Source organism: Etheostoma spectabile, chromosome 5, assembly GCF_008692095.1.
Source record: "Etheostoma spectabile isolate EspeVRDwgs_2016 chromosome 5, UIUC_Espe_1.0, whole genome shotgun sequence".
NCBI lineage: Eukaryota > Metazoa > Chordata > Actinopteri > Perciformes > Percidae > Etheostoma > Etheostoma spectabile.
Window position 1 is genome coordinate 15335126 of NC_045737.1, and position 13606 is coordinate 15348731.

Here is a 13606-nt window from a genome sequence, read left to right on the forward strand (position 1 = left end):
AGAGATAGTGACGGTAAAGAGAAATAGAAAGGGAGACAAAAGAATGATTGATTGATTGATTGATTGATTGATTGATTGATTCCTGACGCCATTCCTGAGCAAATTGGACTTGACGAGTGAGACCCAAGGAATCCAGGTGATGTGGACAATAGGATAGTCAAATTAAAACCAAGACAAAAATGTCACAGCAACAGTGTGGAGGCGAGGAGGAGCAGTGGCAATGCAGAAGCCCGTCAACAGAAACACCTAGAGGGAGAAAATACAGTGACTGATGAGCTGTCACATTAGTTTTTCCTATTTATTTAAAGTAAAAATTACATTTACATAAATCACATTGACATAAATGTATGTATTTCACTTATAACGAATAGGGTTAGGTTCCCATAGTCAAGATGCATTTTTGACCTATTTCCAATTGGGGGAAAAAACAAAACTGATTCAATAACTGAACTCCAACCCAAACATGAAGTTAATGAAAAGTGTCACATTTTCCTGTAAGGGGTTGTTCTCCACTCCCTTTGACTGAATATTAAGCACTCATTATTCATCTGGCACATGTACTTGTCTTGTATTTCTTTGTTTTTATCTTTATTTTTGAATGGTTGTCATCATGACTTTGGGGAATCCAAAATAACCCTTTAAAATATTAAAGTCACACAATAACACAAACAATCTAACCGAGGCAGCGGTAGATCAGACTGGTGGATTTGAAGACAGCATAGATGGATATGAAGGCTTCAGAAAAAGGCTGTCTGAGGGCAAGGTAAAGCAGTAAAAACATTCTAAATATACTGTGACCTTAAACCGATATTGGATTTTTGAAGTGGTCCTTTTTTTTTTATTTTTTTATTTTTTTATTTTTTTTTTAGGAGCTACGTTTTGAAAATGTGCTGCTGGGCCCCGTCAACTGTAACAATACATTGCTTAAGTAACTTGTAACTTTGCATCAAGGCGACTAGACCGCAAGGACTGGGATTGGTCAACTCGTGCTGTGTGTTAATAGTTGGTGTTTCAAGCAGTCTACTGTGGGAAGTAGCAACATGCTCGGAAGGTTGGTGGTTCGATCCCCGCCCCTGCAGTCATTGTCGAAGTGTCCTTGGGCAAGACACTGAACCCCGAGTTGCCCCCGGTGCTGCGCATCGGAGTGTGAATGTGTGTGAATGTTTATCTGATGAGCAGGTGGCACCTTGTACGGCAGCCCCGGCCACAGTGTATGAATGTGTGTGAATGGTGAATGTTTCCTGTAGATGTAAAAGTGCTTTGAGCAGTTAAGACTGGAAAAGCGCTATATAAATACAGCACATTTACATTTAGTTCACCGACATAAGCTTTGCAAATAGACTCAGACATATTTTGGTTACGATGACGAGGTTATCCGTTTGTAAAGTCTCTATGTGTCATTAACGTTTTGAAATTAGCACTTTGACAGCAAACGGTACTTTGTGGGCAGTTGTGCTAAAGTTTGCTAACATAAACTGGCTCTCTTTTGTCAGAAACCTCATACAATCACACTTCTGAACCATCTCTTTAAGAGTTTTACATTTGTGGATTATTTGAAATAAGAAAAATAAGTAAAAAAGTGTGACGCCTACAGAGACGTTTAACTTCAACCCCCCCACTACTGTAAGTGTCTGTTGACCACCACCAAGATACGCGTGCAGTGCAGAAACACCACAACAAAGAACACTTTTTAAAATGACAAATAACACTTAAAAAGTTCAGTTACAAAGGCTTATGTAAGAACTTCCCATTAATGTATTAATGCATTAATATTATATTTGTACAATACATTTCCTAATAAGAAATGTCTTAGGTCAGCACTTACGACACCTGCAATCTGTTAATGATAAATTTAAAGATACATTAACAGAAGTTACAGATACTCAATATTATTATTATTATTATTATTATTATTATTATTATGTAAAACTACATTTTAAAGCTACAAAAAACTAACTGCTGTCTTTGCAGAGAGCAGCTCCTCTAATGTAGGAGATGTCACACTCCTGTTTCAGTTGACTCATGCTGTGAATTAAAATACTTGGAGAGGAAACACAGTAATTACAAACGCTGACACAATAGGGATTATAGGCTATTAAATGTAGCACTGATAGTAATTATCACAACAAGAGGCCTGTCAGCAAGCAGCTGGTGAGCAGAGATGGGGGGGGGGGAATCGCAACATTATCTCCTATTGCTTTTGTATATTTAAACCTTTTTTATTAATAATATAATTAGGGCTCTCCCTAACAATTATTTTTGTCACTGATTAATCTAACGATTCTTTTTTCGATTAATCTAACAATTAATTTGTATATTATTCCAAAGATTATTTGTACTGAACTTTGGAGAATCACTATTTTTACTTAGGTACTTGATTCTTAAATGGCTATGACATGGATTTACTTAATCGCTGGAGTAATATGCAGTTGAGATAATCACTGGCAAATGTATTTTTGCATCAGTGTGGTGCAAGGAAAACAATTGAAATGCAGGGCTCCAGCCTACATAAGGGGCCTGAAGTTTATACTTGTGCGCTTGTGTGTGCGTCCTTCTTTTTAATAGCAGGGCCGGCATGTGTGTGTGCGTGGGGAGTGTGTGGTAGAGAAAGTGGCGGTGATTAGCTTCGGAGTGAGTAGCGACTCTAGAGTCAAAGTCAGAGAAACAAATTGTCTCCCCTGTGCTTTCTGACCACGGTGGGAAATCTCTAGAAGGATAACTTAACACTCTCCTTGATTTCCTGTTGTTTATGGAGATTGGGGAGCAGGAAATGTGTTGCTGTGACGTGCAATTCCATTTTTCGAGAGGTGCCAGGCTTTGTGTCAGGCTACAACCTAGGGTCCTGCATATCAAATTACAAATCCTACTATAGCCACGCCAAGACACGTCCTTCAATAGCACTCGATTGGTTGGGGTTAGGCATTGACAGCTTGAGTGGTTAAGGTTAGGATAGCCGATTGGACGGGGGATAGGACCTTTACACGTAGGCATGGACGCCTGGCCAATAGTACTGTGTGAATGCTATGGAAGGGCGGGTCTTGGCGTTGCCATAGTAGGATTTGTAAATTTGCATCCGGCGTAGGGTCCGTGTCTGCATGTACCTACGTATGTAGCCACAGTACAGATTTAACGCAGAAGCATAAATCACGCTTAGATGACGGTTTTTTAGCTCCAGCTTCTTTAGACGTATCCATGCTAACGGGTGCTGCTATCTTCCTCTATTCCGACGTAATTTGTAATCTGTGACGTTGATGAACCATCCCAGTCCTAAACATATATTTTTTCCAATACTGATTAAATGTCTATATTTTTTGTTAAAAGGCAGCAGTATGGTGATATTTTGTCTTAGGTAATAGGTTTTCTCCCCATAATCACATTCTTGTCGGAGTGAAAAAAAATTCACATTAAGACCAACATGTTTGAGCTATTCACTTAAACACAGACTGAAGTATTTCATAGGATTTGCATATGTACACAAACTAGCAACTCCCTTAAACAGGACAGCCCAGGACAGTTTTTCTGATACCTTATTCTTATTGAAAGCCAAACCCAGTGTGACTCGAATATTGCCTGTTGTCTTTCACTTTTAGTTGTTTGTTGTTTAATGTCCTTCTTTTCTGTGCTGGCTCTGCCCCAGTATCAGCCATAACTACAACATAACTTCTAGCTGGATACAATAATGCAGGTTTTTCCGGTGTTCAGCCAAAATCTGTGACCCATCAGAATGTGTGCTCTGTAGCGCCGTCTACCTGCCATAAATCCTTTTGCGACTTTGCAGAAAAAAGAAAAAAAAAGAAATCGGACCCGGGCTAAAAGCTATATAAAAATAGCGTTCTTTTCACTGGCAGTCTTGTTTGCTGTTACAGGTTAATTATAATCACCAGATGGAAAATTACACCGTTTCAAAAACATTTAAAAGTTACATATCACAGTTTTCAATCTGTAACTCCACCCACACGCAGTTTTAGTGTTTCAGTAGTTTTCTCGAACACTACTGCATGTTTATGGCAGAGGCAGGGACGCGGTTAACCCTTGAAAAGTTGGGTTCAAGACTTCAATGCAGCTAATGGTAATTGTATATGCTTGTTCTTTACCTGTAGGTCTGATTCCTGTTCCTCTCTTAGAATATGTAGGTTTTTATGGAAGTTATACACTGGAATGCGAGTAATGTGGACTTACCTGTGTGAGATGTTAGGACCTAAAGCCGGACTGGAAACGTGCAGTTTCTGCAAAGATGAGCTCCTTTAGTGTCTCTTTGGGTAAGTCATCTAGCTCCATGTCAAACTTGAATGGGGCCTCGGCAACAGGCTACAAAGGGAGACGGAGAGGTCATATTGATGTAAATGCACAATGGAGACCTCTGTTGTTGATCCCATTGAGCAACTTATAACAGAGCAGCTAAATATAGTGCACCGTGTTTAAAATATGCTCACCATCATTCAGTTATGTAGATATCATTTGCTGATTTTAAATTTAAGGAATGGAGAAACATAAATGCCTAAAGACTCAAAGCATGATATCTTGATTAGCACAAGATTACGTATCCTCATTCTAAACAGGCCTATACTGCACACGCTGACCATCTCACCTCATCAGTGGGGTCGTAATACTGCTCCAGGTAAGGGTGTGCCAGGGCCTCCTCCACCTCAATCCTCTTGTGAGGATTAAAGGTCAACATCTTGTCCAGCAGGTCCAAAGCTGCAGCACGAGGAGAAGAACATTTGAATTGGACATCATGTAGAAGTCACTTTTTTCACTCTGTTTTTTTGTGGGCTGATTAGTGCAGGAAACACAAGGTTCAACAAGCCATTTATATTTGGCTCCCCTTCCTATGTCACATTTATGCTCAAAAGCCATATGTTTTTTTGCAATCCAATCAGAGCAGACTGGGCCTTTTTTCGGGGGGGAGCTTAAAGAGACAGGTGCTAAAACGGAGCATTTCGGGCCGAGGGTGAATACAAGTATATTCAGACAACCAGTATGAAAAAAAACCATTTAGTCTCATAACTGTTCTAGTTGAAACCCAAAACACAAGTAATAACCTGAAAATGAGCATGGTATGTCTTCTTTAACATGACTATGAAACAATGAGTTTACATGCCCACTAGAGGGCACCATCACACCCTACATGCAGTTGGATTATTTCCAGATAGAAAACTATGACTCTTTTTTACACATATACATATACACATTACCTGAGGCATTACTGTTAAAAAGAATTCAGTGCTGACAAACAATTTGTTGGTTGCATTCAATCTACTATCTTCCCACCCCAAACATTTGCCCCTTGTTTTGCCTGTGGTCATGGCAAGTGTTTTGCTCCCCATAAAAGGATATTCTTTCCAAGAATTCTCTCAGGAAATTGTTTAGAGGCGGTAACTCTTACTTCTGCAGCAAAACCTTTCAAAGACACATTATATTCCAGAAATTCCATGAAACATTAAGTCAAAAAAAGAGTTTGTCCTGGCTCTGACCTTTGGGATCAGCGTTGGGGAAGAGGCGGTTCCACGGCACTTTGCAGCGCAAAGGCAGCGACAAAAGATAGTTCCTGGCCTTAATGTTGATGATGCAGTTGAGATCCTCCTGAGAGGGAGAACCCAGGATACCTAAAAGGACAAAGAATAAATACTTTCTGATTCTGTTTAAAAACAGTTTACAAAACTCTAAATGAACAAACGGTCTAATAATTTACACAGCCGCTGCTTAAAGTTTTCAGTAAGTAGTCTAAAGGCACAACAAAATGACAGATGAGAAGTCTAGCACCAAGACAAAAAGTACAACTATATAAATGAAAATTAACAGCTAGAGTAGCCATTGACTGGCACCAGGAAGCTGTTGCTACTGATGGCGAGTGTGATACTGACAGAGAGTGGGAAAAATTAGTTAATGTCTAAAGTTATCAAATCTTTTATGCAGAATCAACCAACACTGCATTTTGTAACATATTCACATTTGTCTCACATATGCTGCGACTATTATGATATACTACTGTAAATGTAAATAATCGAGAGATAGGCAAAATATACAGTTTGTACTTTATTTTCCATATCAAGATTATCGGATTTTGTATGTTTAAAGCACTTTTCCTCCCCCCTTTCCATTACCGCTTTCTCATTTGAACTACAGATCCGCTACCCGATCTGTCAAACTTGCATAGTGTGGTTATAGCCGGTAGAGAGCCGCAAAGCAAATGCAGAAGTGCCGTTCACAATGTTACGAGTTGATGAACCACTGAATCGATTTTGGAAACATTATCTTAAGGTACGAAAGAATCTTTGGTGTTGCTTTAACTACACAAACATACATACATTATTTCAGAGGTAAATATCTTAACAGCTTCCACTCCAGCAAACATGGTTCACACACGGATTCTGAATACGACTACTATTATGAAAAGAATCAGTATACTATTTATACAATACATTTATTTTATTATTTATTAATTGTCTTTTATTGGCTAGAATAAACTTCACTAAAACTTTCTGAAACCATCTTCTTTTCATCATAACCTTTTCTATTTGAAAACCCAAGTTTATGCAAAAGATGGCAGGTTTGATAAACTGACCATTTAAGTTGGAGTCTTTGTTAACTTGCACTTAAACACCAATGATACTAGACTGATGTAGATTTCCTACTAAGAAATGTGTTCCCCCTTATCCTTTAAACAACAATACTACATCACCACATCAATCCTAAAAACACTGCACATAGAGAGATTTATTACCCAAAATGTGGTTAAGCTGATCCAAGTAGTGCTTCCCGGGAAAGATTGGCCTGTTGGACAACATCTCAGCCAGGATGCAACCCACTGACCAGATGTCTATGGACTTGGTATAGCCCTGAGATTTAAGGGGCACAAAGTCACAGTCATGACTACAGTGTCTTTAAAGTTAATATGATATCAACTGTTGGATTATGTCATACATACCATTAACATAACATGAATGAAAACAGTTATTTCTTGTTGGGCCCAGTAAGAATAAAGGCCTTAATCCCTAGTTTGTCTATCTGCAGGATTCAGAAAGCTCAATAGAAGATTTAAAAACTGCTCATTGAAGGATAAAAAAGTATATATGGTAAGAAACACATGCACCAGCACAGTCATTATGCTTTGTCAACATATTTAACTTTACAAAATAAAATGCATGAATGAGGTTTTGACCCCCAAAAAAACAAACAAATACAAATACACAACACACTTGTAATTTTACGGCAGGTGAGCACACTCACCTTGGAGTTGAGCATGATCTCTGGTGCTCTGTACCAACGGGTGGCTACATACTCTGTAAGGAAACCAGTGTGATCATGGTCAGGATCAGCCACACGAGCCAAACCAAAATCACAGATCTGCAGAAAGATGAGTGACAAGACAATGACAGATAATTTTAGAAGACACAAGATCAAAATAAACTGGACGTAATTTCATTGAGCAGTTAAAACCATCAACAAGTGGGAAAAAAAGGTTCAGACGGTTTCTAAAAATGGTTTGCATGGCTGTTGTGTACTTGTCTTGTGCTAATACTGTGCTAATCTTTATGTGGGTATGTCAGTTTTCTGTTGAAACTCACTGACTAATCTTGTATGTAGAACAAAACGTGGATTATCAGAGACAAAAAAAAACTAAAAGAAAAAATCAACTTTTAAATAAGCCCAACTGAATTTCTCTTTGCGACACTACCTTGAGATCACAGGTGGTGTTAAGCAGAAGGTTGGAGGGCTTTAGGTCGCGATGCAGGACGTTGGCAGAATGGATGTACTTGAGCCCTCGTAGGATCTGGTAGAGGAAGTAGCAGATGTGGTCGTTGCTCAGGTGTTGAGTCTTCAGGAGCTTGTACAGGTCTGTCTCCATGAGATCCTGGACAATATATCTGCACCAGGTTAAAGAACTTTGACTTTATGAAAAACACTGTTTTTATACGCGTAAATATAAAAGCTATTTTGAAATTGTCCATGTAAGTCACATTTTCTGGACCACACTGTTATGGCCTTCAAAATAAGATCTCTAGGGGCCAGTTGTCAAAAGGTAAACTAACGGATTTTGGTTATCGGATTGGATCAAATCTTGAAAATGGGTTTTCAAAGGAAGAAGGAACTCTAAATCAGGTTAGTCACGGAATCCATCCTAGTTTTAATCTGGATCAAACCTTCAGTTTGTGTTGTTCAAAACTTGTCAGTAGGATTTGATACTTTGATCCAAAAAACAGGATTATCCTGATCCCAACAGGGGGTAGGATTTCAAGGTGATTCCAGCACGAAAACTTAGTAAAACTTAAATTGGTCAAATAATACATTTGCATATTTAGAGTATATACTTTTTATTTTTGCACTTGAAATGTTTAACCTTAGTTAATTTAGTAAAGCAAAAATAAAATAAAATACAAATTATCTTGTCCTCATGAAACAATCCCCCAAACAGATATAATAACAAAAGAAATACAAATAATAATATATACTCATTCATCACCGTTATTAATTCAAGGAAACATCTAATACAATTTCTGGCTTTCCTCCTTATGAAGAAGAACCCTGAACATTCTACTTCTTTACTCCCTTTTAACCTTTTCTTTTTTAAAGACGTTTTCAAACTTTCCACAATGTATTTGTTAATGTATATTAGTTTTTTATTTGTGGTGGCTCAATGAGGGGTCTAAAAGAAATTATGAATGGAGTGGGAGTTATTTTTTCGTTTTGTCTCAAAATAAACAGAGTGACCCCATCTTGGCTCTTCTACCTGTTCTGTACGTAGCTCGTAGCCCACATTGTGATACAGTATGTTGTCCTATTTAGAGCAGTGGTAATCCGGATTTGGTAATCTTGAAAATTGTGTATCTGGATCAGGGTTATCCAGTCCAATGTTGCTTTGAAAAACCGGCATGAAAGTAAGACAGATTACCTGATCCTGAATAGCAAAAAAGGGGATTTCCAAATCCGAATAATTTTGATCCAGATTAAATATTTTGAACAACTGGCCCTAGGTATACAACCGGGCTGAACAATTAACCAAAAAGTCACCAAAACCGACATTATGACTCCTTTTTTTAGTAGTAAGGGCAATTTGAATAATACAAGAAATTCATTATTTCATGCATACTGCTTACCCCTTAAGAGTACAACAAAGTCAGATTAGTTGTTTTGTTTATTTTTACTGCCCAGTTCAAGTATCCAAACTACATTTAGGTTTTACTGCCAAACTCAAATTGGATTATATTAGCATTGCAAAGAAAATGAATAACCTTGCATCATTTAGCTCAGACAATTATCCTTATTCTGTTGTTCCTGCAGGCTAGCAGAGTCATGAAAAGGCAGTCAAACTGATGAATTTTCTACACCTATGACTACAAAGTTCTGAAACTTTGTGTGGCCAATGTGGGCCCTACCTAAATAACTGGGTTGATCTTAGACAGACAGACAGAATTAGTTAGTCTTTATTGTCTACTGGGGAACTGTGAAGGGTTTATTGTTTTTGTTTGGGTGAATTCTCATCTAATATGGCCAGAAGGAAACAGTAAGCAGAGTAGCTGCAGGCTTTAGCCACAGCCATTTCTTTAAGGTAAGACACACTGCGTTATGAAACTGACTATGCACTTGACCAGTTTGCTACTGTTGTTGCTGGGCTACAGCGAAGAGTGTCTCTTCCAAATATATGGTGACAGGTGGCTATTATGTAATACAATACAACTCAAAACCTCTATTCAACTACAAATGCTAGCGTATAAGACCAACATTACTTATCACAAAGAAGTAATTTTAAATATATATGCATAAAAAGAACAAGTGTAACCACAAAAAAATTTAACATGCTATTGCCAACCTTAAAAAGGCAAAACAAAGACTAATTATTGCCATTAAGGATTAACCTACAGCCCATAAATTAAACTGCAGGCACATAAAATACAATAGCACATGTATAAATCATAAGGAGGTATATTTAAAAGGATACACGTCCTTCATCTGGTCAATGGTTGGTGTGCGGATGATGTCATTGATGCCGATGATGTTTTCATGTTTGAAGCGCAGCAGGATTTTGATCTCTCTCAGGGTGCGTTGGCAGTACGTCTGGTGCTCAAAAGGGCTAATCTTCTTAATGGCCACACGTATCTTGTTGTCCCGGTCATAGGCAGAGCTTAATCATTAAAAAGAAAAAAGAAAAGCGATTTAAAAAAAAAAAAAAAACCACAAAAGCAAACAATTATGCTTCGAGGATGGAAGGAGCAAAAGACTTAAAAAGCAATAAAAAAAAGGCACAGCATTAAAACATTCAATTTTCTGCCTCCACATTTGGACAAGAAATAGTGATACTAAGGTTTTAACTTCCTGTTTGGGATATTTTGTACAGACTCTTCTGTGCACCTGAAACCCATCTTGCTGATACCCACAATCCTTGCTACAGAAAAGCATAGGATGGCACATCTCTTCAATATGTGCCAATAATGCCACTTTGGGATACCACACTGGGCGGTGCCATGAGCAACTAATCAAAGTCTGTAATGCAGTAACATCACAAGATAAAAAGGTACAGCAAACATTACTTAACTTAATTACATTTTGGGCAGTAAGCACGGGCCATTTCTTTGAAAGACATTCAAACACTAAGATCCCATATTATGAAGAGAAAAAAATAAATTTAAAAAAAACAATCACTTTTTCTGGGATGTGGGGTATTATTTTGTGTGTCTGTTGCTTCCACACGCATACAACCTTGGAAAAAAAACTATCCATACTGTTATGAGTGAGATTCAGGGTTCTGAACGTCCTCTGCCTACAATCTCCGGGTGAGCTGTTCAAAATCTCTACGGCTTTCTACGTCACTAGCTGAGACAAGGTGGCTAACTAAGAGTTATCTAGCTGATGTGATCTTACCTAGTTACTGCGCATATGCAACTCCCAACAAAGATAGTATAGAAGTGAGATGTCTCACTCTGTAGCTAAAACAGAGACCCAAAGAAACAGGGTGAAAAGAGGAGCTGCAATGCACGGTACAACAAAAATATGGTGTTTTTTTTTTTTTTAAATTAAACCATATTCTGGTACAACCTCAAAATACAATTGAACCTGAAAATGAGCATAATATGGGCACTTTCAAATGATCCACTGACCTAAAGGAACAGAAAAATGTAATCATATCTTGCTGTGCAGGCCAAGTTTTATTGAACAGCAGAAGTCAGGCCCCGGCCTGGGTGACAAAGGCTGCTTCCTTCCTGTGGTTTGCCAGTAGAAAGCTTTTAATTTGAAGACATGTTCTGATTGTATTAGCAGTATCTTAACAAGGCAAATACATTTCTGATACAGTGGAGCAGAAACAATGAGGCCGCTGCAGTATTGGTTAGATAAAAGTAAGAACAGGAACGTAGGCGTGGAAGAGAAATCCCAACCACAGAAAGCCTTGGTCAAGCTACCAAGCAGGTCCAGAACACTGCCTATCAGCTGAGAGGATGCAGTGGCATTGCATGTGATCAAGCCGTGCATTGCTCACCACACCAGTGCATTTAAAGTGTGCTATACAAAGCAAACAGAAAGAGACAAAAGATCTTGCACGTCCTGATCAAGATAAGCTCACCTCACTTTAGTTACCCTGCACCTTTTAGGACTGTACTATGATGCAAAGCATGACACAACTTAAAAAATAAAAAAGTGTCATACTTTGGACTGAAGCTTGAATAACAATGTCTTGTCTTTGTTTAAATGCAGCCCTGACATTCAAAGTGTGGATGATGATTATCACTTATTTGTGCAAACACAAAGTCAAACGGTAATTTGCTTTACGGAGGAATATTTTGAATTACAATGAAACATTTAAAAGAATTTTTGTAAAACTCAATTATTGCTAATATTCTTCACCAACATTCAGTACTCAATAATGCTGTGATGTGACAATGCCTCTTGTTGAGTGGGTATGAATGGTAGCAGGCAGCTCAGCTCCATTTTGCAATATTGGCATCTTAAAACCCAATGATCAAAAGTATAAAATATAGGTTCCAGGGAATGATAAAGCATGTGTGCATGGGTTTGTCGGAGCTTACATTTAAGCCAGATCCAGGGAAAGGGCAATAAGTTAATGGACAAAGCTTAAGAAGTATGTGCCTTCACATAATGCATATTCAAAGCATAGAGTAGTGTCAAATATACCGATAAAAAAGGGTAAAAGAAAAGGTTTTCCTCTTATGCAAACATGGTTTGATAAAAGAAAACAGTAGATCAATATCCAGACTGGAAAAACTCATATTTGCTCACCCTTTCAAGAGGAGACCAAAAGAATCTCAAGATAAAGTATAGCACTTGAACACAGACAAATATCCTGTGTATGAGCAGATGTAAGTTCCAGGATGCCCTTTGGCATAAATAAAGAGGAGGAAGATATGGTGTAAACTGGGCTAAGTTTTTGCCTGCAGGCCCTTTCTATTAGGCATGACGCTTACATTTACTAAGCTGAATCAACAAGTATTAACATGTTCATGATCCCAATGGTATTGTGAGAGTTTAGGATTTGCGTTTACTCTGCGGGCTTTTAGTTGTTTTCTGTTGTGCCACTGTGCTGAAACAGCAGTTTTTTAGTGGCCGGCAGTTTCAGGTGTTTGTGTTAGAAATTTGAGAGTGATGATAAAGTTATTGTTGTACACAACGCTGTTGTCCAAATTGATGATTCAAAGGCAAAATGCGATAAAAAAAAACGTAATATCTGACTGGGTCTACACTCAGCAGACTAATTGTTCAATTCCAGTCTAAAATCTTGGCGCTGCCTGTAATGAGACACTTGCGCCACACCATTCCAGGTAACAGACATGTCCACTCTTGAATTTCTGGCTCTTTTCACTGCCTTAATGTCTGTCAACTTCCCCACACTCACTCAGCCTTTTATATTTTAAATTCCCACACTGGGGCTAAAACTGGATCTTGAATGCCAATTTGAACTCCCAAAAGTAGCCTTACATTATTTTATTTTTTATCCAAAAAAAAAAAAAGGGAATATAAAGATGTCTGTGTTTTGCCTTCAAATCCTGTGACTGATACATTATAATAATACAATATCCTTTCTTAGTTATTTTTAGGGTTACATGAAATAAGTGGGTTCTTGATCATCAGAAAAACATTTTTAAAGTTAATGTTTTATTTTAATGAAAGAAATTCTGTCCCAAAGATTGCCAATTTATAAAGTCTGGTGTATGGCATGGAAACTGGCCACAGGAACTGACACATGAAAACCAAGCCCAAACTCACCATACTGCCAAAAAATGCAAATTACTGCTTCCAAGTTTTTCTGGATTTCTAAATCATCTGCTGTCAAACTGGGGATAATTACTGCCATTTGTAGCCATCACAAAAGCAAAATTACCCAATAAAGCTGTACCTTCGGGATAACAAATTAAGAAAACCTTAAGCGGAGCGTCATCATTTACCTCTACAGACAAGTGATTTTATTTCTGCACATTACAAACAACACAGAAGACTGGAACACCCACATAGTATGACAAAATAAGACTAATGAGTTGCTATAGTGATGGAGGTGTAGGGACTGAAATTTAAACACAAGTGTACCAGCCTTCTGCAAGGGAAATATGAGTGACCTTCCTTTCTACTTATGAGAGTAGTGTGTGTGTGTGTGTGTGTG

At 38.1% G+C, this 13606-nt stretch overlaps 1 protein-coding gene and 1 long non-coding RNA gene across 2 annotated transcripts in view; one reads left to right on the forward strand and one right to left on the reverse strand.

Moving 5' to 3' along the window:
* The window catches only part of mapk1 (mitogen-activated protein kinase 1), a 25049-nt gene continuing 11443 nt past the window's right edge, over window positions 1–13606 (reverse strand). Inside the window, exons 2-9 of the mRNA XM_032517203.1 lie at window positions 9941–10123; window positions 7679–7868; window positions 7231–7347; window positions 6725–6839; window positions 5475–5606; window positions 4589–4698; window positions 4180–4308; window positions 1–246 (exon numbers count right to left, since the gene is read on the reverse strand). Coding sequence (XP_032373094.1) covers window positions 4192–4308; window positions 4589–4698; window positions 5475–5606; window positions 6725–6839; window positions 7231–7347; window positions 7679–7868; window positions 9941–10123 — 964 coding nt within the window. The 3' untranslated portion in view covers window positions 1–246; window positions 4180–4191. The remainder of the gene's footprint in view (window positions 247–4179; window positions 4309–4588; window positions 4699–5474; window positions 5607–6724; window positions 6840–7230; window positions 7348–7678; window positions 7869–9940; window positions 10124–13606) is intronic.
* LOC116690334 (uncharacterized) lies at window positions 2339–5105 on the forward strand. Its single transcript, XR_004332233.1, has 3 exons — window positions 2339–2466; window positions 3326–3332; window positions 5093–5105. It is a non-coding gene; the product is annotated as an uncharacterized LOC116690334 (long non-coding RNA).